The 27,170-nt window shown below is 35.7% G+C and overlaps 1 protein-coding gene and 1 long non-coding RNA gene across 17 annotated transcripts in view; one reads left to right on the top strand and one right to left on the bottom strand.

The window, feature by feature from the left end:
* The window catches only part of PPP1R9A (protein phosphatase 1 regulatory subunit 9A), a 387,118-nt gene that overhangs the window by 112,210 nt on the left and 247,738 nt on the right, over positions 1-27,170 (bottom strand). For all 16 annotated transcript variants that reach the window (XM_063815444.1, XM_063815448.1, XM_063815449.1 and 13 more), the window contains exon 5: positions 21,132-21,236. In XM_063815444.1, coding sequence (XP_063671514.1) covers positions 21,132-21,236 — 105 coding nt within the window. The remainder of the gene's footprint in view (positions 1-21,131; positions 21,237-27,170) is intronic.
* On the top strand, positions 7,511-26,553 carry LOC129144593 (uncharacterized). Its single transcript, XR_008549036.2, has 2 exons — positions 7,511-8,159; positions 26,143-26,553. It is a non-coding gene; the product is annotated as an uncharacterized LOC129144593 (long non-coding RNA).

Here is a 27,170-nt window from a genome sequence, read left to right as displayed (position 1 = left end):
GCAGAGGCTGCAGTGAGCCGAGATTGCGCCACTGCACTCTAGCCTGGGTAACAGAGAGAGACCCTGTCTCAGAAAAAAAAAAAAAAAAGAGTATTTTTCTATGCTATATTTCATTGTAAACAAAAAGTTGAATTCTTAAAAAAAAAATTGCCTAATACATGCTACTTCAAGAACTACACACTATTTAACAGGCATAAACTTAAGATATTTTCCAAAAATACTACATCCCTTCCAGGAATAACATTTATCTGCTTAGTAGTTAGCCTTGATGTCTTAGGTTTAAATATTAATGTATATGAACATTAAAAAGGTAGTTTGCAAAATGTTAATCTGTATATAGTGACACCAGAAAATGTCTCATCAAGGCAAAATCACATTTAATTAGTTTTTTTGAAATCCTTGCTGGTTTTACTCTTTCTCTCAACAGTGGTTGTTGGCCATTCTTATATATTCAACATTAAGGAGATCTAACATCCATGATCCAAAATCCATAGTAGTTGCTTCTCTCATCTTAGGGCAAGCGGTAGTCTTAGGAGTAAGTACAAAATCCACAATGGTGGATGATTTCCATGAATATGAAAATTCCCTCACTGCCCTCCACTGCATATAACACTTTATTATTCAAAATCACAAAACTAAAAGCTCTAATAAAAGTGAAATTCTCAATTGCCCCTTGTACTATAGTGGCAACAAAAACAATGAAATGATATAAATAAAGTAAAAACATTTCAAGGTTTATTGCATTTCAAATGGAAATGATCTTAAGTAAATATAAAAGAAACAAAAGCTTCCATGTATAGAAATTACACATCCAGGTGTATATCCAAATATAAACGTGCATATCTATTAAAAAACTCATGTGTCATTCATTTATATTTTATTTTGAGACAGGATCTCATTCTGTTGCCCAGGCTGGAGTGCAGTGGTGCCATCATTGCTCACTGCAGCCTTGAACTCCTGTCTCAAGCAACCCTCTTGCCTTGGCTCCCAAGTGTTGGGATTACAGGTGTGAGTCACTGCACCTAGCCTATATATATATTTTTATTTTTTTATTTTTCAGTTTATTGGGGTACAGGTGGTGTTTGGTTACATGAGTAAGTCCTTTAGTGATTTGTGAGATTTTGGTGCACCCATCACCCAGCAGTATACACTGCACCCTATTTGTAGTCTTTTATCCCTTGCCACCCCAACCTTCCCAAGTCCCCAGAGTCCATTGTATCATTCTTATGCCTTTGCATCCTCATAGCTTAGCCCCCACATATCAGTGAGAACATACAATGTTTGGTTTTCTGTTTCTGAGTTACTTCACTTAGTATAATAGTCTCCAGTCTCATCGAGGTTGCTGTGAATGCCATTAATTCATTCCTTTATATGGTTGTGTAGTATTCTATCATATATGTATATATATATATATGATGGAATATATATATATTCTATATATATGTGACGGAATATATATATATTCTATATATGTGTGACGGAATATATACATTCTATATATATGTGATGGAATATATATGTGTGACAGAATATATATATATTCTATATATATGTGATGGAATATATATATTCTATATATATTCTCTCTCTATATTCTATATATATATGATGGAATATATATATTCTCTCTCTATATTCTATATATATGATGGAATATATATATTCTTTCTCTATATTCTCTCTCTATATTCCATATATATTCTATATATACTATATATTCTATATATTTTCTCTAAATATTCTATATATTCCATATATATTCTATATATACTATATATATTCTATATATTTTCTCTATATATTCTATATATATTATCTCTCTCTATTCTATATATATGATGGAATATATATATTCTCTATATATTCTATATATATTCTATATATTTTCTCTATATATTCTATATATATAGATAGATATACCTATATATATATCACAGTTTCTTTATCGACTCTTTGATTGATGGGCATTTGCGTTGGCTCCATGATGTTGCAGTTGTGAACTGTGTTGCTATAAAAGTGTGTGTGCAAGTATCTTTATCATGTAATGACTTCTTTTCCTCTGGGTAGATATCCAGTAGTGGGATTGCTGGATCACATGGTAGTTCTACTTTTAGGTCTTTAAGAACTCTCCACACTGTTTTCCATAGTGGTTGTATTAGTTTACATTCCCACCAGCAGTGTAGAAGTGTTCCATGATCACTGCATCCACGTCAGTCAACATCAGTTTTTTTATTTTTTGATTATGCCCAATTCTTGCAGGAGAAAGGTGGTATCACACTGTGGTTTTGATTTGCATTTCCCTGATTATTAGTGATGTTGAGCATTTTTTCATGTTTGTTGGCCATTTGTATATCTTCTTTTGTTTTGAGAACTGTCTATGTCCTTAGCCCACTTTTTGATGGGATTTTTTTTCTTGCTGATTTGTTTGAGATTGTTGTAGATTCTGGATATTAGTCCTATGTCAGATGTGTAGATGGCAAAGATTTTCTCCCACTCTGTGGGTTGTCTGTTTACTCTGCTGACTGTGACTTTGGCTGTGCAAAATCTCTTTAGTTTAATTAAGTCACAGCTATTTATCTTCGTTTTTATTGCATTTACTTTTGGGTTCTTGGTCATGAAACCCAAAACTGCCTAAGCCAATGTCTAGAAGGGTTTTTCCAATGTTATTTTCTAGAATTCTTATACTTTTGGCTCTTAAAGTCCTTAATCCATCTTGAGTTGATTTTTATATAAGGTGAGAGATGAGGATCCAGTTTCATTCTCCTACAGGTAGCCAGCCAACCTGTATCCCAGCACCATTTGTTAAAAAGGGTGTCCATTCCCCATTTTATGTTTTTGTTTGCTTTGTTGAAAATCAGTAGGCTGTAAGTATTTGGGTTTATTCCTGGGTTCTCTATTCTGTTCCATTGGTCTATATGCCTATTTATATACCAGTACCATGCTGTTTTGGTGACTATGGCCTTATAGTATAGTTTGAAGTCAGGTAATGTGATGGCTCCAGATTTGTTCTTTTTGCTTAGTCTTGCTTTGGCTATATAGGCTTTTTTGGTTCCATATGAATTTTAGAATTGTTTTTTCCTAATTCTGTGAAGAATGATGGTGGTATTTTGATGGGAATTGCATTGAATTTGGAGATTGCTTTTGTCAGTATGGTCATTTTCACAATATTGATTCTACCTATCAATGAGCATGGGATGTGTTTCCATTTGTTTGTGTCATCTATGATTTCTTTCAGCAGGTTTTGTAGTTTTCCTTGTAGAGGTCTTTCCCCTTCTTGGTTAGGTATATTCCTATGTATTTTTTTTTTTTTGCAGCTATTGTAAAAGGGGTTGAGTTCTTGATTTGATACTCCACTTTGTTGCTACTGGTATATAGAAGAGATAGTGATTTGTGTATATTAATTTTGTATCCAGAAACTTTGCTGAATTCTTTTATCAGTTCTAGGAGTTTTCTGGAGGAGTCTTTAGGGTTTTTGAAGTAAATGATCATATCATCAGCAAACAGTGACACTTCTGACTTCCTCTTTATGGATTTGGATGCCCTTTATTTCTCCTCTCTGATTGCCCTGGCTAGGACTTCCAGTACTATGTTGAAGGGGAGTGGTGAGAGTGGGCATCCTTGTCTTGTTCCAGTTCTCAGAGGGAATGCTTTCAACTTTTCCCCATTGAGTATTATGATGGCTGTGGGTTTGTCATAGATGGCTTTTACTACATTGAGGTATGTCCCTTGCATGCCAATGTTGCTGCGAGTTTTAATTATAAAGGAATGCTGGAGTCTGTTGAATGCTTTTTCTGCATCTATTGAGATGATCTTGTAATTTTTGTTTTTAATTCTGTTTATGTAGTGTATCACATCTATTCACTTATGTATGTTAAGCCATCCCTGCATCCCTAGTATGAAACCCACTTGATCATGGTGGATTGGCTTTTTGATATGCTGTTGGATTTGGATAACTAGTATTTTGTTAAGGATTTTGGCATCTGTGTTCATTAGAGATATTGGTCTGCAGTGTTCTTTTTTGGTTATGTCCTTTTCTGGTCTTGATATTAGGGTGATGCCGGCTTCATAGAATGATTTAGGGAGGGTTCCCTCTTTCTCTATCTGGAATTGTGTCAATAGGATTGGTACCAATTCTTCTTTGAATGTCTGATAGAATTCTGCTGTGAATCTCTCTGGTCCTGGACATTTCTTTGTTGGTAATTTTTAAATTACCATTTCAATCTCACTACTTGTTATTGGAGTGTTCAGGGTATCTAATTCTTCCTGATTTAAGCTAGGAGGGTTGTATCTTACAAGGAATTTACCCATCTCTTCTAGGTTTTCTAGTGTATGCACATAAAGTTATTCGTAGTAGCCTTGAATGATCTTTTGTATTTCTGTGGTGTCAGTTATAATAGCTCCCATTTTGTTTCTTATTGAGGTTATTTGGATTTTCTCTCTTCTTTTCTTGGTTAATGTTGCTAATGGTCTATCAATTTTATTTATCTTTTCAAAAAACCAACTTTTCATTTATCTTTTGTATTTTTTTTCTTTCAATTTCATTTAGTTCTGCTCTGATCTTGGTTATTTCCTTTCTTTTTCTGGGTTTGGGTTTGGTTTGTTCTTGTTTCTCTAGTTCCCTGAGGTGTGACCTTAGATTATCAGTTTGTGCTCTTTCAGTCTTTTTGATGTAGGTGTTTAGGGCCATGAACTTCCCTCTTAGCACCACATTTGCTGTATCCCAGAGGTTTTGATAAGTTGTGTCACTGTTGTCATTCAGTTTGAAGAATTTTTAAGTTTTCATCTTGATTTCATTTTTGACCCAATGATCATTCAGGAGCAGGTTATTTAATTTCCATGTATTTGCATGGTTTTGAAGGTTTATATTGGAGTTGATTTCCAGCTTTATTACACTGTGGTTGGAAAGAGTGCTTGACATAATTTCAATTTTCTTAAATTTATTGAGGCTCATTTTGTGGTCTATCACATGGTCTATCTTGGAGAAAGTTCCATGCACTGTTGAATAGAATGTATATTCTGTGGCTTTGGATGGAATGTTCTGTATATATCTGTTAAGTCTATTTGTTCCAAGGTATAGTTTAAATCCATTGTTTCTTTGTTGACTTTCAGTCTTGATGACCTGTCTAGTGCTGTCAGTGGAATACTGAAGTCCCCCACTATTATTGTGTTGTTGTCTATCTCATTTCTTAGGTCTAGCAGTAATTGTTTTATAAATTTGGGAGCTCCACTTTTAGGTGTGCAGCTCCCAAATATGTTTAGGATTGTGATATTTTCCTGTTGGACAAAGCCTTTTACCATTATATAATGTCCCTCTTTGTCTTTTTTTTAATTGCTGTTGCTTTAAAGTTTTGTCTTATATAAGAATAGCTACTCCTCGCTTTTGGTGTCCATTTGCATGAAATGCCTTTTTCTGCTTCTTCAAGTTTATGTGAGTCTTTATGTGTTAGGTGAGTCTCTTGAAGGCAGCAGATAGTTGGTTGGTGAATTCTTACCCATTCTGCTGTTCTGTTTCTTTAAAGTGGAGCATTTAGGCCATTTACATTCAATGTTAGTATTGAGATGTGTGAGGTACCATTCCATACGTCATGCTATTTGTTGCCTGTGTACCCTGGTTTTTGTTTGTTTGTTAACTTGTATTTTTGTTTTGTTGGTCCTGTGAGATTTATGCTTTAATGACATTTTGTTTTGATGCATTTCCATGATTTGTTTCAAGATTTAGAGCTTCTTTTAGCAGTTCTTGTAGTGGTGGCTCGTTAGTGGTGAATTCTCTTGGCATTTGTTTATCTGAAAAAGACTGTATCTTTCCTTCATATTTGATGCTTAGTTTCACTAGATACAAAATTCTTGGGTGATCATTGTTTTGTTTGAGGAGGCTCAAGATTGGGCCCCAATCCCTTCTAGCTTGTAGGGTTTCTGCTGAGAAGTCTGCCATTAATCTGATAGGTTTTGCCTTACAGGTTACCTGGTACTTTTGTCTCACAGCTCTTAAGATTCTTTCCTTCATCTTAACTTTAGTTAACCTGATGACAATGCGCCTGGGTGATAATCTTTTTGCAATGAATTTCCCAGGTGTTCTTTCTGTTTCTTGTATTTTGATGTCTAGGTCTCTAGCAAGGCCTGGGAAGTTTTCCTCAATTATTCCCCCAAATATGTTGTCCAAACGTTTAGATTTGTCTTCTTCCTCAGGAATGCTGATTATTCTTAGGTTTGGTGGATTAACATAATCCCAGACTTCTTGGAGGCTTTGTTCCTATTTTCATATTCTTTTTTCTTTGTCTTTGTTGGATTGGGTTAATTCGAAGATCTTATCTTCAAGCTCTGAATTTCTTTCTTCTACTTGTTCAATTCTATTGCTGAGATTTTCCAGAGCATTTTGCATTTCTATAAGTGTGTCCAGTGTTTTGTGAAGTTTTGGGGTTTTTAAATTTATACTATCTATTTCATTGAATGTTTCTCCCTTCACTTCGTGTATTGTTTTTTTTTTTTTTTTTTTGGATTTCCTTGCATTAGGCTTTGCCTTTCTCTGGTGCCTTCCTGATTAGCTTAATAACTAATCTGAATTCTTTTTCAGGTAAATCAGGGATTTCTTCTTGGTTTGGATCCACTGTTGGTGAGCTACTGTGATTTTTTTTTCTGGGGGAGAGGGGCGGTGTTAAACAGCCTTGTTTTGTCATATTACCAGAGTTGGTTTTCTGGTTCCTTCTCATTTGGGTAGCCTCTGTCAGAGGAAAGGTCTAAGGCTGAAGGCTGTTGTTCAGATTCTTTTGTGCCATGGGTGCTCCCTTGATGTAGTACTCTCCCCCTTTTCCTGTGGATATGGCTTCCTAACAGTGAAGTTGTAGTTACTGTTATCTCTCTTCTGGATCTAGCCACCCAGCAAATCCACCAGGCTCCGGGCTGGTACTGGGGGTTGTGTGCACAGAGTCCTGTGATGTGAACCGTCTATGGGTCTCTCAGCCATGCATATCAGCAAAATATTTGGGGTGTCTCCTGGGTCCTGCAGGAGAAATCTGCTTCTTTCAGAGGGTCTGTGGGTCCTCTCGGGTTTTCTGATTATTCCTGCAGTTGTTATGGAGCTAAAATTCATGATGAGAGCCTACACATCCTGCTCTGTCTGTCCAAGTCAGAGCTGCAATCTAGTCCTGCCTCCTGTCGGCCATGATCCCAGCCTATATTTTCTTTTATGTATTTTAACCTTTTCCAAAAAAGATAAATATTTAAGACCTTCAGATTAATTATTTTCTATTGTTATAATTCCTAGAAAATTATGACCATCAGAAGTTATATGGTTCCCTGTCAAAGTTATTAAACCCATATGCTAGGGATAAAAGTGAAATGAATGCATAGTTATTGATCATGGGTAGCAGATAGTTTCTTGAAAGCATTTAAAGTTTAATGTGAATGACACTGAAGAGCAAACATATAAATCATTGAAAATTTCTTCAAATTGAAACAAAATCTCTGTCTTATATCAAATTTTGCCAAATTGCTGACAGTAATAGAATGATTGTCTGGAGTTAAAAAAAAATCTAATCCTTTTTCCAGAGTTCACTTTTTCAAATGCTTTATAATTATTACCATGTCTTTTAAGTTTTTTTTTTTAAAGGCAAAGGGTTATAGAATATTTTAACTTTTATATATAGAAGGAAAATAGTTATATCTCTCACCATCCTGGTCAATCTTTCCTAAATAGTCTCAAGTTTTTCAGGATTAAGTTGGGTATGCAACATAAATTAAATTATATTGTGGTATAGCATTAATCTATTTGCCCATCATCTGTCTGCCTGACTGACCATCCCTCCACATCCATCCATCCATCCATCCATCCATCCATCCATCCATCCATCCAACTAGTTATTGATCCCTACTATGATAGGCTGCCTCTAACATAGACCCAAGTGATCCTTGACTCCTTTTATTTAAGTCTGAATGTAATTATCTATCCTTGCATGTAGGCTGGACATATTAACTCACTTTTATCACATAAAATACAGAGCTGACGGGATGTCATTTCAGATTTTAGGTTACAAAAAGATGGCAGATTGCATCTTGGGCACTCTCTTGTATGACTTTTTGGAGAAGCCAGTTTTCATGTTGTGAGAGGCCTGGCAGAGGGGCCCAAATGAGTTCGCTGGGAAGCGGATCACAGAAACCATGAGGTAATAAAAGTTAATTGTTTCAGGTCACTGAATTTTATAGTAATATGTTACACAACAATAGGTACACCAACTATGCCAGTGGTCAACAAGACAGGCAAGGTCCTGTTTATAGCTGTAGACTCAAGAAACATGAGTTTTCAAAAATTATGTTGCAAATTCATGTTTGATAAAAAAAATTAGATGCAAGAAATTGTACAGAAAATATTTTCTGGTAAAAAGTCAATAATAATATTTTAAAAGTAAAAGTACATAGCACCATAAAATCTAGAGATTGCTAATGAAATTCACATTGATTACACCTGCCTTTGTTAAAGAGACACAGTCCTTTTCACATCACTATCACTATCAACAATAATCAATTCATATGGTGCTTTTTAAGTTAACGATAGCTATTATCTCACATTTTAAAATTCAGTTTTACTGAGTTCAATCTATATACATTAAAATTGATCAAATTTAAGTTGTATAATCTGAGGAGTTTCGATAAATGTATACATAGTTGTGTAAGAAATACAGTAATCACAATATAGAACATTTTCATCACCTCAGAAATGGTCCTTCCTTCTTGTTTGCAGACAATTCCCTCCCTTCATGATTCTGAGCAATCATAGATCTGCTATTAGCACAGTTTTGTATTTTCCAGAATTTTATACAAATGTATTCAAACAGTATACAGGCTATTGGCATCTGGCTTCTTTTACTCAGTATAATGGTTTTGAGAGTCATACATGGTATTGAAAGGATTGGTAGTTTGTTCCTTCATATCACTGGGAAATATTTCATTATATGGGATATAATACAATTTGTATATCCATTTATCAGTTAAAGAACACTTGAGTTGTTTCCAGTTTTTAGTTATTATGAAAAAGCTGCTATGAATATGCAAATATGAGTCTTTATATAAATATATGTTTTTATTGTTCTTGAGTAAATACCGAGGTGCGGAATTGCTAGCTGGTATAAGTGTATGCCTAACTTTGGAAAACCCTACCAGACTGTTCTGCAAAGTGGTTGTGCTATTTTGCATTCCGATCAGCAAATAAATGTGAACCTCAGTCCATATGCTTATCAATGCATAGTGGTATCAGTCTTTTTAATTTCAGCCTTTTTAGCAGGTGTACAGTAGAACCTCATTGTGGATTTAATTTACCTGCCCCTAATAACTAATAATGTTAAGCAGCATTTCATGTTTAATGGTATATCTACTTTGATGAATGTCTCTTTAAGTGATTTGTACATTTTAATAGGATTTGCACATTTAAAAACTCCATTATATAGTTGTTATAATAATCTTATTGAATTACAAGAGTTCTTTATCAGAAAATTGTTTTACAGATATTCATTCTGTGGCTTGTTTTTCCATTTTCTTAAGTGGCTTGTTTTTCCATTTTCTTAAGGGTATTTTGTAACAAATCTTTTAAATTTTGATGCAGTTTATCATTATTTCCTCTTACACTTTTTGCTTTTGTGCCCTAAAAAAATTTTTAAATTGTTATATTGCATTAAAAATTTTTTTTCATTCATTTAGAGGGTATATATGCAGATTTGTTACATGGATATATTGCGCAGTAGTGGGGTTTGAGCTTCTAGCATACTCATCACCTTAACAATGAACATTGTGCCCAACAGATAATTTTTCAACATTCACCCTCCTCCAGTTCTCCTCTTTTAGAGTCCCCAGTGTATATTACCTACAGCGTTTCCCTCTGTATGTCCATGGATACCCATGTTTAGCTCCAATTTATATATGAGAATATAAGGTATTTGATTTTCTATTCCTGAGTTATTTCACTAAATCTAAAATTACAAATTTTTGCCTGTTTTCTAGAAATCTTAGTGTTCTAGCTGCTGCAATTAGGGTTGTGATCAGTTCTAAGTTAATTTTTATATATACTGTGAGATGAAGGTCAAGGCATTTTTTGGTTTGTATTTTGTTTTCAATGAGACTATTTAATTTTTTCAGCCCCATTTTTTGAGTTAACTATAATTTCCTCCACGGAATTACCTTGGTACCTTTATAAAAAAAAATCAATTCTTCGTATCTGTGCAGGTCTGCACTGCAAAGTTCTATTCTGATCCATTAATCTATATTACTATTCTTATACCTCAACCAGATTGCCTTGATTAGTGATGCTTTCAGGCAGGGAAAGTCCTCTGAAATTTTTTTTAACAATAACATCTACAAAATAATCTTCTAAAATTTTTACTAGGGTTATGTTTAATCTACAGACTAATTTAGGGAAAGTTGAAATCTTAACAATATTGAATATTATAATACATTGAACATGGTCTACTTCTTCCCTCATTTAAATTGTCTTTACGTTCTGTCAGCAATATTTTGTTGTTTTAAGTGTGGAAGTCTGCAATATATTGTTAGATTTACCTTTAAGTATTTAATATTTTGGATGCTGTCATCAATGTTATTTTCAATCTGAATTTTCAATTATTCATGTTGATAGTATATACACTCTGATTTCTGCACATCAACTTCATCTTCTGTAACATGATTGGACAACTTCATCTTCTATAACATGATTGGACTCAGTTATCAGTTCAAGTAGCATCTTTTGTAGATACTTTAGGATTTTCTTCATGGTCATCTGTGTATAAATGACCATATTGCCTGTGAATAAAGAGTTTTACTTCCTCCTTTTCATTCTATGGGCTTTCCATTAGTTATTACTGTCTCAGTGAATTAGCTATGGCCTCTGGTACAATCTTGAATGGAAGTGGTGAGGGTAGAGATATTTGCATTGTTCTTAATACCAAGAGAAAAGCATTAGGTCTTTCACCATTAAGAATGTTATTAGTTGCAGGCTTCACTAAGATCCTATTTATCTCATTGAGGAAATTCCCTTCTATTTCAAGTTTCCTGAGAGCTTTTTTAAAAAAATCTACATCTATTGAGAAGAACAAATGACTTTTACCTTAATCCTATCAGTAAGAAAAATTCCATAGGTTGATTCATAAACATTGAATCAACCATACATTCAAACAATAAATGTCACCTGGCTATTGGATTTATAATCCAATTTGGATTTCTGTATTTACATTCATGAGGAATATTGGTTTGTGATAGTTTGTATTTTAATGCCTTTTAAAAATTATACAATCATAGCAACATTGGCTTCATAAAAGTAGTTGAGAAGTATACCATCTTCTATGTTCTGAAAGAGTATATGTTGAGTTGGTATTATTTCTCCATCTAATGCTAAGATTCACCAGTGAAACAAACAATTTTCTTTTTAAGAGGATCTTAAATCTAAACTCATCTTCATGTATACACATAAACAATTTTTTCTTGAGTGAACTTTGGTAATTTTTCATAGCACTGTCTTCCAAAAAATTTAACCATTTAGTCTAACTTGTTGTATTCACTGGCATAAAGTTCTTCATAATATTGGTTAATCCTTAAAGTATCTGTGGAATATGTAATTACACCTTCTCATTCTAACTTGTGTCTTTGTTCTTTTTATATCAAACAAGTCTGACTAAAGATTTACTAACTTTATGTTTTCAAAACTGACTTTTAAAATTTATTTTGTCTAATATCAATATAACCACACTAGTGCTCTTTTGATTAATGCTAGCGTGACACATTTTTTCTATCCTGTTACTTTTAACCTATTTGAGACTTACTTTCTAAAAATATAATATGACAATCTCTGCCTTTAAATTGGTCATTAGACCATTTACATTTAAGAAATTCCGATAAGTTTGGGTTTAAAGCTACCATTGTGCTGTTAGTTTTCTATACATCTCTTCACTTTTTGTTCCCCTGTGCTCTTTTTCTTTTTTGCATTTTTTGGATAAAGTACTTTTATAATTATGTTTTATCCTTGTTATATAACTCTTTATTGGTATAACTCTTTGCTGGGGTTTCTTCAGTGTTTATTTATGTCTTATAGCATACCTCTTCAATTTATTTCAGTCTGTCTCCAAGTAATATACTACTACTTCATGCACAGCATAATCACCTTACAAAAGTGTACTTCCATGTTGTCATAAAAACCAACATGCTATTGTTCTAAATTTTACTTCTCGATGTTATAAATCTCAAACAACACAGTCATGTCCTTTGTTTTAAAAAGTTAATAATCCTTTAAATAATTTTTTAAAAAATGAAGTAGCCTATATTTACCCACATAATTTCTATTTCTCTTCATTTCCTTGTGTAGGTCTAGAATTTCGTTTTATATTATTTACATTATTAAAGACTTCCCCTGACATTTCTTATAATAGTATTCTCCAGGTAATGAATTCTTTTAGCTTCTGTATAGAAGAAGGTCTTCATTTCATCTTCAATTTTGAAAGCTATTTCCTTGAGTATAAAATTCCAATTTTTCTTTCAAAACTTTTAAATTATTATTCACTTTCCTTGGTGATGTATTATTTCTACTGCAAAGTCTACTGTATTCTCATCTTTGGTTCACTGTACACAATATGTCTTTCTTCTCAGAATGCTTTTATAATTTTCTTCTTTACTACTGATTTCAAGTATTTTGATTATGATGTCTCTTCATGTAGTTTTCATCATATTCCTTCTATTTGGGATTTCTTGAATGTCTTGGATCTGTGATATTATAAATCTTAAAAATTTCATCAAATTTGAAAATTTTTCAGCCATTATCTCTTCAGTTATCTTTTCTAGCACGTCTCTCATTCTAACCTTCTGAGATTCCAAAAGTGTATATTAGTAGCTTATAATTATGCCACAGCCTCTTGAAGTTCTGTTCATCCTTTCCTGTCTTTTATTTCTGTGTTTAAATTTTGATACTTTCTATTGTAGTATGTCTTAAAATTAACTAATTTTTTCTTCTGCATATTTGAATCTGTTATCCCATCCAATGTACATTTCATAACACATATGTTTCATTTTAGAAGTTGGAGTGGAACCTTCTTTTTATCTTTTCTGTATCTACTTATCATACTCAGCCCTTTTGCTACCTTATTGTATTTTTGAAATCTAATTATAACAACTATTTTAATGTTTTCATCTACTGCTTTTATTTCTAACATTGCTGGATCTGTTTCAATTAATTTTTCCACTGATTGTGGCTCATATTTTCCTCATTCTTTGCATGCCCAGAAATTGTTGACTGCATGCCAGATATAAAGATATTTTTTGTAATACAATAAGTATTCTTGAGTATTCCTCTGGGACAATTAAAGTACTAAAAAACAAATCTTTCTGAGGCTTGCTTTTAAGGCTTTTGAATGTGGGATCAGAGCTACATTTAGTTTGAGGGTAAGTTCTATTAATTTTTAAATTTTTTAATTGATATAAACATTTGTACATATTTATGGGATAAAAGTGACATTTTCTTACATGCTATACTGTATAATGACCAAATCAGGGTATCTGGAGTCTTCATTACCTCTACTATTTATCATTTCTATGTGCTGGGAACATTTCAAGTGCTCTGTTCTAGCTATTTTGTAATATACATACATTGTTATTAACTTTCTGCTACTGAACATTAAATCTTATTTCTTCTAGGGACTGTATTTTTGTACATTTTAACCAACCTCTCTTCATCCACCCACCCACACCCCTACACTCTTCCCAGCCTCTGGTAACTATCATTCTACTCTCTACCTCTATAAGATCAACATTTTTAGCTCCTATATAGGACTGAGAACATGTCATAGTTGTCTGTCTGTGTCTGGCTTATTTCAGTTAACATAATGACCTCCAGTTCCCATCCACGTTGCTACAAATGACATGATTCACCTTTTTTATGGCAAAATAGTATTTCACCGTGTATATATACCACTTAAAAAAATCCATTCTTCCTTTGATGGACACTTAGGTAGGTTGATTCCATATCACTGCTATTGTGAATAGTGCTGCAATAAACACTGAGATGCTGCCATCTCTTTGATATACTGATTTCTTTTCTTTAAATAAACACTTAGTAGCAGGACTGCGGGATCATTTGGTAGTTCTATTTTTAGTTTTTTGAGAAGTCTCCTTACTGTTTTCCCTAATGACTGTATTAACTTATATCCCCAGCAGTGGTGTGTAAGAGTTCCTTTTTCTCCACATCCTTGTCAGCGTCTGTTACCTTTTGTCTCTTTAATAACAGCCATTCTAATTGGGGTAAGCGGATATCTTAGTACAGTTTTATTTTGCATTTCTCTGATGATTACTGATGTTGAGCATCTTCACATATATCAGTCATTTCTATGTCTTATTTTGAGAAATGTCTATTCATATCCTTTGCCGACTTTTTAATGAGACTATTTTTGCTTTTTTACTGTTGCTTTGAGTTCCTTTAATATTCTAGATATTAGAATCTTGTTGAATAAATAGTTTATAAATATTTTCTCCCATTCAACAGGCTGTCTCTTCACTCTGTTGTTTCCTTTGCTGTGCAGAAGTCTTTTAGATTAATATAGTCCCATTTATCCTTTTTTTTTTCATTGCCTGTGCTTCTGAGGTCTTAGCCATAAAGTATTTGCCTAGACCAATGTCCTGAAGTGTTTCCTCTATGCTTCCTTCTAGTTGTTTTGCAGATGTGGGGCTTACATTTCAGTCTTTAATCCATATTGAGTTGATTTTTATATATAGTGAGGGATAAGGGTCCAGTTTCATTCTCCTGCAAATAGATAAGCAATTTTCCCAGCATGATTTATTGAAGAGGGTGCCCTTTCCCCAATGTATGTTCTTGGTGTCTTTGTCAAAAATCAGTTGGCCATAAAGGTGTGAATTTGTTTCTGGGTCCTCCATTCTGTTTTATTGGTCTGTGTTTCTGTTTTTATACCAATATCTTGCTGTTCTGGTTACTAAAGCCTTGTGATACATTTTGAAGTCAGGTAACGTGATGCCTCCAACTTTGTTCTTTTTGCACAGAATCACTTTGGTATTTGAGCCGTACTTGGTTTCTTACACATTTTAGGATCTTTTTTCTATTTCTGTGAAAAATGACATTGATATTTAGACAGGGATTGTACTGAATCAGTAGACTGCTCTGGGGAGTGTGGTCATTTTAACAACGTTAATTCTTCTAATCCATGAGCATGGGCTCTTTGTTTTGTTTGTGTCCTCTTCAATTTTTTTCATCAGTGTTTGTAGTTTTCCTTGTGAAGGTCTTTCATCTCCTTGGTTAAATTTATTCCTAGGTATTTTTTTTTTGACTATTGTAAATTTGGTTGTCTTCTTGTGTTCTTTCTCAGCTAGTTCATTATTTTTGTATAGAAACAGCACTTATTTTCTGTATGCTGATTTTGTAACCTGTGACTAACTTTACTGAATTTATTTTATCAGATCTAAGAGTTTTCTCGTGGAGTCTTCAAATTTTTCTAGCTATAAGATCACATCATCTGAAAAGAGGAACCGTTTGACATTCTCTTTTCTTATTCAGATGCCTTTTATTTCCTTCTCTTGCCTGATTACTCTGGCTAGGACTTCCAGTACTATGTTGAATAGGAATGGTGAAAGTGGGCATTCTTGTCTTGTTCCAGCTCTTAGAGAAAAGGCTTTCAGCTTTTCCCCACTCAATACAATGTTAGCTATGAGTTTGTCATATGTGGCCTTTATTATGTTGAGGTATTGATATGGTTTGGCTGTGTCCCCACCCAAATCTCACCTTCAATTGTTACGCCCACAATTCCCACATGTCATGGGAGGAACCTGGTGGGAAGTGATTGAATTATGGGGACAGGTCTTTCCTGTGCTGTTCTTGTGATAGTGAATGGGTCTCACGAGATAAGACGGTTTTAAAAATGGGAGTTTCCCTACATAAGCACTCTCTCTTTGCCTGCTGTCATCCATGTAAGATGTAAGATATGACTTGCTCCTCCTTGCCTTCCACCATGATTGTGAGGCCTCCCCCAGCCACATGGAACTGTAAGTTGACTAAATCTCTTTCTTTTGTAAAATGCCCAGTCACAGGTATGTCTTCAGCAGCAGCGTGAAAATGGACTAATACAGGTTTTTTCCTTCTATGCGTGCTTTGTTGAGGGTTTTCATCATGAAGGGATACTGAATTTTATCAAATGTTTTTTCTGCATCTACTGAGATGATCATATGGTTTTTGTCCTTCATTCTGTTGATGTGATGTAGCATATTTTATTGATTTGCATATGTTGAGCCATTCTTGTATCCCTGGGATAAATCCCACTTAATCATGGTGTATTATCTTTTTAATGTACTGTTGGACTTGGTTTGCTAGTATTTCGCTGAGAAATTTTGCCTCTGTGTTCATTGGGAATATTGGCCTGCAGTTTTCCTTTTGGTTGTGTCCTTATCTCCTTTTGGTATCAGGGTAATGCTTGCCTCATAGAAAGAATCAGGGAGAAGTTCCTCTGCTTCAATTTTTTGGAATAGTTTGAGGAGAACTGGTGTTAGTTCTTGTTTGAAAGTTTGCTAGAATTTGGCATTTAAGCCATCCAGTCCTGGACTTTTCTTTGTTGCGAGAATTTTTATTACTGATTCAATCTTGTTACTCATTATTGGTCTGTTCCAGTTTTCTATTTCTTCCTGATTCAATCTTGGTAGGCTACATATATGTATCCAGAAATTTATCCAGTTTGTCTAAGTTTTCTAGTTTGTTTAACTTGCTTTATTTTTAACAGTTCTTCCTTTAGCTTATCTATCTTCTCATAAATTTTACTTAGACGCAGCAAAAAGCAGCTAGTGACACTTTCAACAATGGCTAGAAATCTTATGAGTTAAATGTCCCAGTCAATATTCTACTTTCCATATTACTAGAGGTAAGTTTTGTTAAATGTTCTGTTATTACATAATGAAGATCCTCTTTCTTCTAATTTTCTTTCTTTCTTTTTTTTTTTTTTTTTTTGAAATGGAGTTTCACTCTTGTTGCCCAGGCTGGAGTGCAATGGTGCATCTCGGCTCACTGCAACCTCTGCCTCCCAGGTTCAAGTGATTCTCCTGCCTCAGCCTCCCAAGTAGCTGGGATTACAGGCATGTGCCACCACACCTGGCTAATTTTGTATATTTTTAGTAGAGACGGGGTTTTACTATGTTGGCCAGGCTGGTCTCGAATTCCTGACCTCAGATGATCCACCTGCCTCAGCTTCCCAAAATGCTGGGATTCCAGGCATGAGCCACTGCGCCTGACCCAATTTTCAATAACATTTATAGTTTTCTTCTTTAAGCCCTCACCAGCTTCCTCCTCACAGACCATCAGTTTTCTCCCAGCAATCACTGTAAGATCTCTTTGGCTTTTACTAATACTCTCCTCATGGTCCTTCCAGCCTCACTAACAGTCCAGTCCCAAAGCTACTCCCACATTTTCAGTTTTTGTTAAACTGGAGCCCACATTCAGGTACCAAAATATGTGTAAGTTGTAGCTGCTGATACAAATTACCCCAAAACTTATAAACAGTTACTATCTTCCATAATTTCTGTGAGTCAAGAATTCAAGGAAGGCTTGTCTGTTCAATTGTGGCTTGGGGATTCTCACAAAATTCAACCAGTTGTTAGCTGAAGCTGCAGGCATCTGAATGCTTTACTAAGGCTGGAAGATCTTCAAAGGTGCCTCCCCACATGTCTGGTTAAGTTAGTGCTGGCTGCTGGTAGGCCCAACGTCTTCCCTGTGTGGGCATCTTCAAAAGGGTATTTGAAAGCCTCCCGATATGGCAGCTACATCTCCCTAAAACTGGTGATCCAAAAGAGCAGGATGAAAGCCACAGTGCCTTTTATAACCTAGCCTAAAAAGTCACAGATCATTACTTTCATATTCAAATTATCATACAGACTAGACAGGAATCAATACAGTAGAAAACCCAAAAGAAAGTCAATAACCAGGTGGAGAGGATCAGAAGAGGATCAGTAAATGAATGCTATGTAGAAAACATGGTAATTGAGATGATAGAGCGAATTTGAGTTTGGACAACATAAATATGAGAAAAGCTCATTCATTGAAGAATTGATATTTGAACGGAGACTTGATAAGGTAGAAGCAGCCAATTGTATGTCATGTGATATGGAGTTTTTTGGGGGAAGGGGGCAAAGCAGGAAAGTGGGGCAGAAGACAGGGAATGGCACAAATAAAGGATAATACTTGGAGTATATTAAATTTGATGTTCCTTTTAGAATGCCATATGAAGATGTCAAGTAGGAAGCTGGATATACTATTCTTAAGCTCTGGGAAGAGAGAATGGAGCTAGAAATAAAAACAGAAAATAGAGAATAAAGCATGGAACAGTTAAAATAGGCCATGCCTGAGGAAAAAAAAAAAAAAGAAAAGAAAAAAAACCATGGTAATCTGGAAGAGAAAATTAAAGAAACTCTTATACTAGCAAAAATTCAAACAGATGGAGATCCTGAGAGAAAATAAGATTCTAGAGGATATGCCCAGAAAATCTAAGCCCCATTTAATACTGGTTTGAGAAGAGAGGCCAAAGACAATGCAGGAGAAATAAAGCAAATAACCAAAGCATAATAGAAACTTTCTGAAATCCAAGTCTTCAGATTGAATCCCAAGCAGAATTTCACAAAACCAAATAAACAAACACAGATCTAGTTACAGTCTGATAAAAATTACAAAAGCCCAATTATAAGAGAAAAAAATCCAAAAGAGGTAAAAAAAAGAAAATACTATAAAGGATTACAAATCATATTAACATGAAACTTTTCATTACCAGTTGTAAATATTAATGGACAATGGAGGTAAATGGAAATTAAAGCAATCAGATTCCACTATACAACTATTTGAATGGTCAAAATCCAAAACACTGACAACAAATGCTGGCAAGGATGTGGAGCAATAGGAACTCTCATTCATTGCTGATAGGAATACCAAATGGTATAGCCAGTTTGAAGATGGGTTGGTGGTTTCTTACAAAACTAAACATACACTTACCACATGATATAGCAATTATGCTCCATGTTTGGTATTTACCCAGTAGAAAACTTATGTCCACACAAAAACCTGCACATGGGGCCAGGCGCAGTGGCTCACACCTGTGATCCTAGCACTTTGGGAGGCTAAGGTGGGTGGATTACCTGAGGTCAGGAGTTCAAGATCAGCCTGGCCAACAGGGCAAAACCCTGTCTCTACTAAAAATACAAAATTAGCTGGATGTGGTGGCGGATGCCTGTAATCCAGCTACTTGCGAGGCTGAGGCAGGAGAATTGCTTGAACCCAGGAGGCAGAGATTGCAATGAGTTGAGACTGCGCCACTGCACTCCAGCCTGGGTGACAGAGCAAGACTCTGTCTCAAAAAACAACAACAAAACAAAACAAAACAAAAAAAACCCCTGCACATGGAAGTTTATACAGGTTGAGCATCCCACATCAAAATATCTGAAATCCAAAATGTTCAGAACACTCAGAACTTTTTGAGCACTGACATGACACCCAAAGGAAATATTCATTAGAGCATTTCAGATTTCGAATTTTCACATTAGGGAGGCTCAACTACTAAGTATATAATGCAAATATTTTAATATGCCAAAACAATCTGAAATCGGAAACACTTCTGGTTCCAAGCATTTAACATAAGGGATACTCAACCTGTACTAGAGTTAAGCAGAATAAGGTCAATTTCTTTTTCCATGATAGCCCTTCATTTACTTAAAAACTGTAATTATGTCCTTCCATGAGAGTAATGATGAACAGAGCAGACTGAGGAAGTGAGAATGTGAAAACAGACAGACCAGTTAAGAAGACATTTGAAGACTTTTGAAATTTGTACAAGGCTGAAAATAATAACACAAGATTACGCAGTCAACAGAGGGGAAAAAAGGGATGGCTATGGTTTCATGTAACTACAAATTCTTTTCCAACTGAGAAATGTTCTTATGAGTTGAATGTATATCTTACCTATTTCATTTTAAAATTTACTTTAAAGTCTAATGGACAGCTTCAAAACCAAGTTCTATACAGACATGGGAAAGTGCTGTCTTAAGAACACATAGTGATCTTCAAAAAGACAATAACATTTACTGAATGGGCCCACCCACACAACTCAGAGAGCACCACACAGTTTTGCAATTATTTTACATTCTTTTCTCAGGACAGTGGATATTCTAGAAACATCAACATAGCGCCCACAGAAGTAGTTTAGGTAATATTCCTTAAGGCATCCCTTTAGCATTAGAAGATGATTTACAGTTGAAAAAGCCTAAAGTCTAAAACTTAAATCATGCTTCGGCAAAATTAGACATACTGCAATAATATCCTAATGTTACTGTCTGTATAGCAATGTTAACTCATTAATATTTTCAGAATATTTAGCAGTTTCATTTTGATAATGAGAACACCCAACCATTTTCATCATTACACATACTAAATAATGTTTCCTTAATGTTTCTTACACAAGATGTATGGAAAAGTATATGATATAAGCAATACTGAAGATAAATAAGTAACCTATAAGCAAAAAAAAGACCTGATTTCAAACCTTGACTTCAACTAGCTCTAAACTGCTTCTTACTTGTTTTCCAATATACAATATTCACAATCCCAAGGTTGAATATAAATTTCAAGGTCCAAAAAAAATGCACCCTAAGTGCATTAAGTTGGAAAAGTTAAAATTCATCAAACATTGGTCATGGCTGATTCCTTAAAAGAATATATACATTTAAAAAATATACTTATCTTTATTCAACCTGATTGTCTAAAAAACACAGAAAATTGAATATATGTATAATCATTTCAAGTATTGTATAACTGTTTTCCTTAAAAAGATTTGGGACCTAATTCATATTTATTGAGGTTTTAACTAGAAATTACATCTTCCTGGAAACCATAGTATTTTAGAAAGATATGAAGACAAGTGCTTGTTTTTGTATCTTTCTAAAATACTATGATTTGTAATTTTAAATTCTATTTTCATGAACTAATTATAATAAAGGTGAAAATATTTAAAACTAAAAGCAAAGTTTTACTATTCAGGTAAAATTGTCTTTGTAATTACATTTATTTGCAGGTTAAACTATAGAATATTAAAATTCAACTAAAGTAACAACATGGTGTATATTAGAAGGCACGTATTTACCTGACGTTGCCCTTGGTGTTTCTGAGAACTGTTGCTGCAAAATTCTGTGTCACACCCACCAAGCTGATTCCATCCACTTCCACAATCTGGTCATTGACTTGTATTCTTTAGAAAGAGGAAAAAATTACCCACATAAATTACATAAAAAATTAATTTATGTAATAATCATTTCCAACAAATCAGTTGACAAAATATGTGATTTTTAAGATACTCTTTTTGATCCAAAATCTATCTTTTACATACAGTCAGTTCTGCTTTCTGTTATCAGTGGGTTCCACATTTGTGGATTCAACCAATTGTGGATATAAAATATTTTGAAAAAATAAAAAAAGTAATACAATAAAAAGTACAAAGTAAAAAACTTAACTACACAGCATTTGCATTGTATTACATATTAGAAGTAATCCAGAGACGATTTAAACTGTTTGAAAGATGTGCACAGGTTATATGCAAATACTATCTCTATACTATACTGTAAGAGACTTGAGCATCCGCAGATTTTGGTATCCACTGAGGTCTTACAAAGAATCACCTGTGGATTCCCAGGGATGACTATAGAAGCCCCAGATCTTAGTCAAACACTTAATGTTTTAAAAAGACTATTTCCATTAAAAACTGGGCAAAAGACACAAACAGACATTTCCCGAAAGAAGACATACAAATGACCAACAAACATAAAACAATGCTCCACTTCACTAATCATCAGAGAAATGCAAATCAAAACCGCAGTGAGTTACCATCTCACACCAGTCAGAATGGCTATTACTAAAAAGTTTAAAAAAAAAAAAACAGATGCTGGGAAGAATGTGGAGAAGAGGGAATGCTTATCCACTATTGGGAGGAATATAAATTAGTTCAGCCACTGTGGAAAGCAGTTTAAAGATTTCTCAAAGAACTTAAAACAGAACTACCATGTGATCCAGTAATCCCATTACTGGGTATATATTCAAAAGAAAACAAACCTTTCTACCAAAATGATACATGCATGTTCACTGCAGCACTGTTCACAACAGCAAAGACATGGAATCAACCTAAATGTCCACAAATGGTGGATGAGATAAAGAAACTGTGGTAGATATACACTATGGAATACTATGTAGCCATAAAAAACAATGAAATCATGCCCTTTACAGCAACACGGATGCATCTGGAGGCCATTATCCTAAGCAAACTAACACAGGAACAGAAAATCAAATACCGCACATTCTCACTTATAAGTGTAAGTTAAACATTGGGAACTCATGGACATAAAGGCGGCAACAATAGAAACTGGGGACTACTAGAGGGGAAAGGAAGAGAGGGAAGCAAGGGCTGAAAAACTAAATATTGGGTACTATGCCTGGTACCTAGGCGACAGGATCATTCATATCCCAAACCTCAGCCTCACACAATATACCCAGGTAACAAATCTGCACATGTACCCCCTGAATCAAAAATACAAGTTGAAAAAAAAAAAAAAAAAGAAAGACTGTTTTAAAGGATAGAAACAAGTAATACTAAATGGAGACATTCAGTTTACCAAACATACATATTCCTATCACAAAAATTGATAACTGCAAATGATATATTTACATATTTATATCATTTTTGTCCTTAATAACTGTACATAAAACATAAGAGATCCAGATGAAATATGCTTTGGGCCTAATACCTAGTCTCACAACACACCTATCTTCCCTAAGGAAAAACTTAACCAGGAATTACAGGGAATCCTTCCCATTCAAGGTGTATATTTCAAATATGTAATGCTCATTCATGTGCATCTGTATACTTACATATACATACAAGTGTTTTTGTGTGTGTTCATACTTATGTTTATGAGCATTGTATGTATTGATACTGTTTATTGTATAATACTTTTACATTTCTATATATATTTTATATATATCATTTTTATTCTTCATAATGAAATACTTCAAACATGAGAAATGTAGTCAAACAGATAATAAACTTTCATGTACCCAATACTCACCTTTATAAAATCCTAGCATTGTGCTATATTTGAGTCACATTTTTTCTTTCTTTCTTTTTTTTTTTTTTTGAGACAATGTCTCCCTCTGTCACCCAGGCTGGAGTGCAGTGGTGGGATCTCGGCTCACTACAACCTCCGCCTCCTGGGTTCAAGAGATTCTCCTGCCTCAGCCTCCTGAATAGCTGGGATTACAGGCATGCACCAAGCCCGGCTAATGTTTTTTGTATTTTTAGTAGAGATGGGGTTTCATCATGTTGGTCAGGCTGGTCTTGAACTCCTGACCTTGTGATCTTCCCGCCTCGGCCTCCCAAAATGCTGGGATTACAGGTGTGAGCCACCACAGCCGGCCCGAGTCATATTTTTTCTAAAGAAGCACATTACAGAAAAGTTGAAGCCCATTTATTATTTGTCTCTAGTTTTATTCTCTTCATTGCTTATACAGAGGTAATCACCATACTAATTAGATGATGGGTTGACGGGTATAGCAAACAACCATGGCACATGTATACCTATGTAACAAACCTGCACGTTCTGCACATGTACCCCAGAACTTGAAGTATAATACTAATAATAATAATAAAAGAATAAAGTGTTTGACCTTTCTACGGATTTTTTGAAACAGGATCTATATATATGCATGAATAGGCATAATTTACATACAATCGTTTATTTTCAAAAATTATGATGTATACCTCTCTTTCTGCAACTTAGTTTGCTTCATTCAGCATTACATTTGAGATTTAACCATGACTATTATAACTGTAATTCTACCTAATTTATTTTAACAACTATATAGTATCATCTTTTATCAATATGCCAAAATGTATTTATTCATTATTTTGCAGCTGGACAATTGTGTTGTTTTCCAATTTAGGTATAATAAAATATTGCTGTAATAGTCAACTTCATACATGCCTCCTTATGCACATGAATGAGTTTTCTCCAGGATATATACCCAGAAATAAAATTCCTGAGTCAAAGAAAAGATTATAAGCATTTTCAATTTTATTAGACATTAACAAATCTCCATGCCCTCAGGAATACTTGGTATGCTCAGATCCTTTAAGTACTGCCAATCATACAGCTGTAAAAAGATATTACAATGTGATTTCAATTGCATTTCACTGATTACTAGTGCGGGTAAACATTTTTTCATATGTTTGTAAGTCACCTGTCTACTTCCACAAATTGTCAAATCATTTCTTTTACCCATTTGTTACACTGTTGTTGTTGGGTTGAGTGACTTTTCTTATTAACTTAAATGAGATGTCTTTATATATCTTGGATATTAATATTTCCTTAAACATATTGCAAATACTTTCACCCTATCTGTAGCTTGTCTTTTTATATATCTTTGAAACATGGTGGTTTAGAGGAAAATAATTTTCTAAAGTATATCCACATTTGTAAGTAGGTATTTTTTTGTGTTTTGTTTAAGAAGTACTTTTCTGCCCAAAGTTTATAAAAAGATTCTATATTTTCTTCCTTTTTTGGGGAGGTGGGGGATGGGGTCTCACTATATTGCCTAGGCTGCTCTCAAACTCCTCGTCTCAAGTGATCCTCCTGCCTTGGCATCCCAAAGTGCTAGGATCACAGCTGTGAGCCACTGCCTTGGGCCTATGTTTTCTTCAAAATGCATTAACATTCTGATTTTCTGTATTTAGGCAGTTATCCACCTGGAAATTTTCTAAAATAATAATATGTGTTGGCAATCTAATTTTATTTTTTTTCAAATGTATAAACAACTGGCCAAACAACATTTAATAGAGTCCATTTCCCCCCCAGAGTTAAGTAGTGCAATATATGTCAAGTTTTCAAATGTGCATCATCATGTTTGTAGGTTCCCTATAGGTTCTATTTATCTCTTTGTTTATCCTTGCATCAATGCTACATTGTCTTAGCTAATAAGGCTTTATAACTAGTTTTTGCATTTCATAGGGCAATTCTCCTAAAATGGTTCATTTTCTTCAAATTTGTCTGAGTCATTCTTGATCCTTTGCTCTTCCTAATTAGTTTTGGGCTTATTTACCAAGTAATATGAAAATATTTGTTGGAGTTTTAATGAAATCATACTGATTTTAAAGATTCCCTTGGGGAGAACTGACAACTTTATCGTACTGACTTTTCCCTTCAAAGAAAATTTGAGTGTTACCATAAGCACCCCTGGGTAAGAGTGGCATAAATCACATTTTGATCCCAAATGTTAAGAAAAGTTATTCAAAGCTTGGAAATAAGGTCAAAAGTAGGGCAACATATTCTTTCAATGTCATATGAATGCATTAACAGATCCACATAAGGATAATTAAGGGAAATGTACTTATTTGATTCACTGTTTACTACTGATTAAAGATCCTAGTTATAGCAGCAGCCACTCCAGACGGCCTGCTGCTGCCATCACGCCGACTGCAGCAGGGAGGTGCTGCCGAGGATACATGCTCCATGGAGCTCCAGGCAGCAGGGGACAAGCGTAAGCCCTTCTCCTTCTGAGGTGGGGTGGGAACTCCCCGGGTGCAGCTGCAGCTGCCCAAATTGCAGCTGCAGACCTGGGCCTCTGCCTCCTTGGAGGAGGCAGGAGCCTAACCCTACTGGGAAGGGCTGCAGGTGCCCGAGCTGTGGCTGCAGAATGGAGCTTCCCTGTATTTTTGGGGGACCAGGAGCTCCACTTCCCTAGGGTCAAGGGAGCAGCCCATATTGCAGCTGCAGACCCAGGTATCCCTGCACTCTGGGGGGGGAGGGGGGGGAGCTGGGAAGGCCCCCCTGCCCCTGCAGGCTCAGAAGTGCCTGCTCCCGCTGCTTGGCTTCTCCCTGCTGTGGGCACCTGCTCCCATCTTGGAGCAAATCGGGGTCAAGCCCATGTGCCATGAACACAGGGGGAGGCAGACAGATACCTGGGCAGAAGAGGGCAGATCCCTGAGAGAAGGCCTGAAGCCTGGGGACAGGACTGGCAGTGCTGATTTGGAGGGCAAACTCGTGGTGGTTTTTCCTGGATCTGCCCATGGCTGCCCATGGACTGATCAGCATGCACTTCCCCTCTAATAGGCCTATAAAAGCCCCAGGCTCAGCCAGAGCAGAGCAGATGATGGATGACCAGCTGCAGAGAAGAGCTACCCTTTCTGCTGACAGCAGGAGATGTCCCAACAACCAGCAGAAGAGAGAAGCTATCCATTCTAGGGCCTCTTCTCTGCTGAGAGCTTCAGAAACCTGCAGAGACATCAAGACTACCAGCTGCAGAGTGGAACAATCCACTCCAGGGCCACCTCTCTGCTGAGAGCTAAGAAGACAATGAGATGACCTGCCTGCTAGGAGGAGCTTCCCTCTCCAGGGTCTCCTTTCTGCTAGGAGCTGAACTCTCATTGGAACATCCTGGCTGTGGAAAGGAGCTACCCTCTGCAGGTCTCCTGTGTGCTGTTCTATTGATCAATAAAGCTCCCCTTCATCTCGTTCATCCTCCACTTGGCTCTGTACCTCATTCTTCCTAGTTGCAGGACAAGAACTCGGGACCTACCAAATGGCAGAGCTAAAAGAGCTATAACACAGGACTGAAACATGCCCCCTGCTTGCCACATTGAGGGCAAAGAGAAGGAGAGAAGATCTGTGCCTTCTCAGGCAGCCCAGACCTGGGAGCTCCCTGAGCCAGGGCTGTGACTCCCTCTTTGGGGTCCTGTGGTGCCTAGTATCTCCAAGCTTCCAGGTGCCACTGCATTTCCTGGTGCCAGCTGGGGAAGCTTCCTGCAGTGCACCTGGTCTGGCCACAGCCTCTTAGAGAGTCAGTGCCTGTGCCAGCACCTGTAACTGCCCACCCCATTGCAGCAGCCGGCATGTCCGATTGCACACTGGCTGAACCCCATGCTCCCTCACACACCCCTTGCCACTCCATGCCTGACTTACCCTTGGCAGGTATGGGATCCAGGCCAGTAGTGTCAGCCAAGTAAAGCCTGCCAGGCCAGGTAGGCAGAATAAACCCAGTGGGCCTAAGCAAGACTTGGGCAAAGACATCACCAGCCAGAAAAACAATATCCCAAGAATCTTGTGACACTAGGCATAGTGAAGTTCTTTATTAATTTGTA

The sequence above is a fragment of the Pan troglodytes genome, chromosome 6 (assembly GCF_028858775.2).
Source record: "Pan troglodytes isolate AG18354 chromosome 6, NHGRI_mPanTro3-v2.0_pri, whole genome shotgun sequence".
Classification (NCBI taxonomy): domain Eukaryota; kingdom Metazoa; phylum Chordata; class Mammalia; order Primates; family Hominidae; genus Pan; species Pan troglodytes.
The sequence above is the reverse complement of the archived record's forward strand: the minus strand, read 5'-3'. Positions and strand labels throughout refer to the sequence as shown.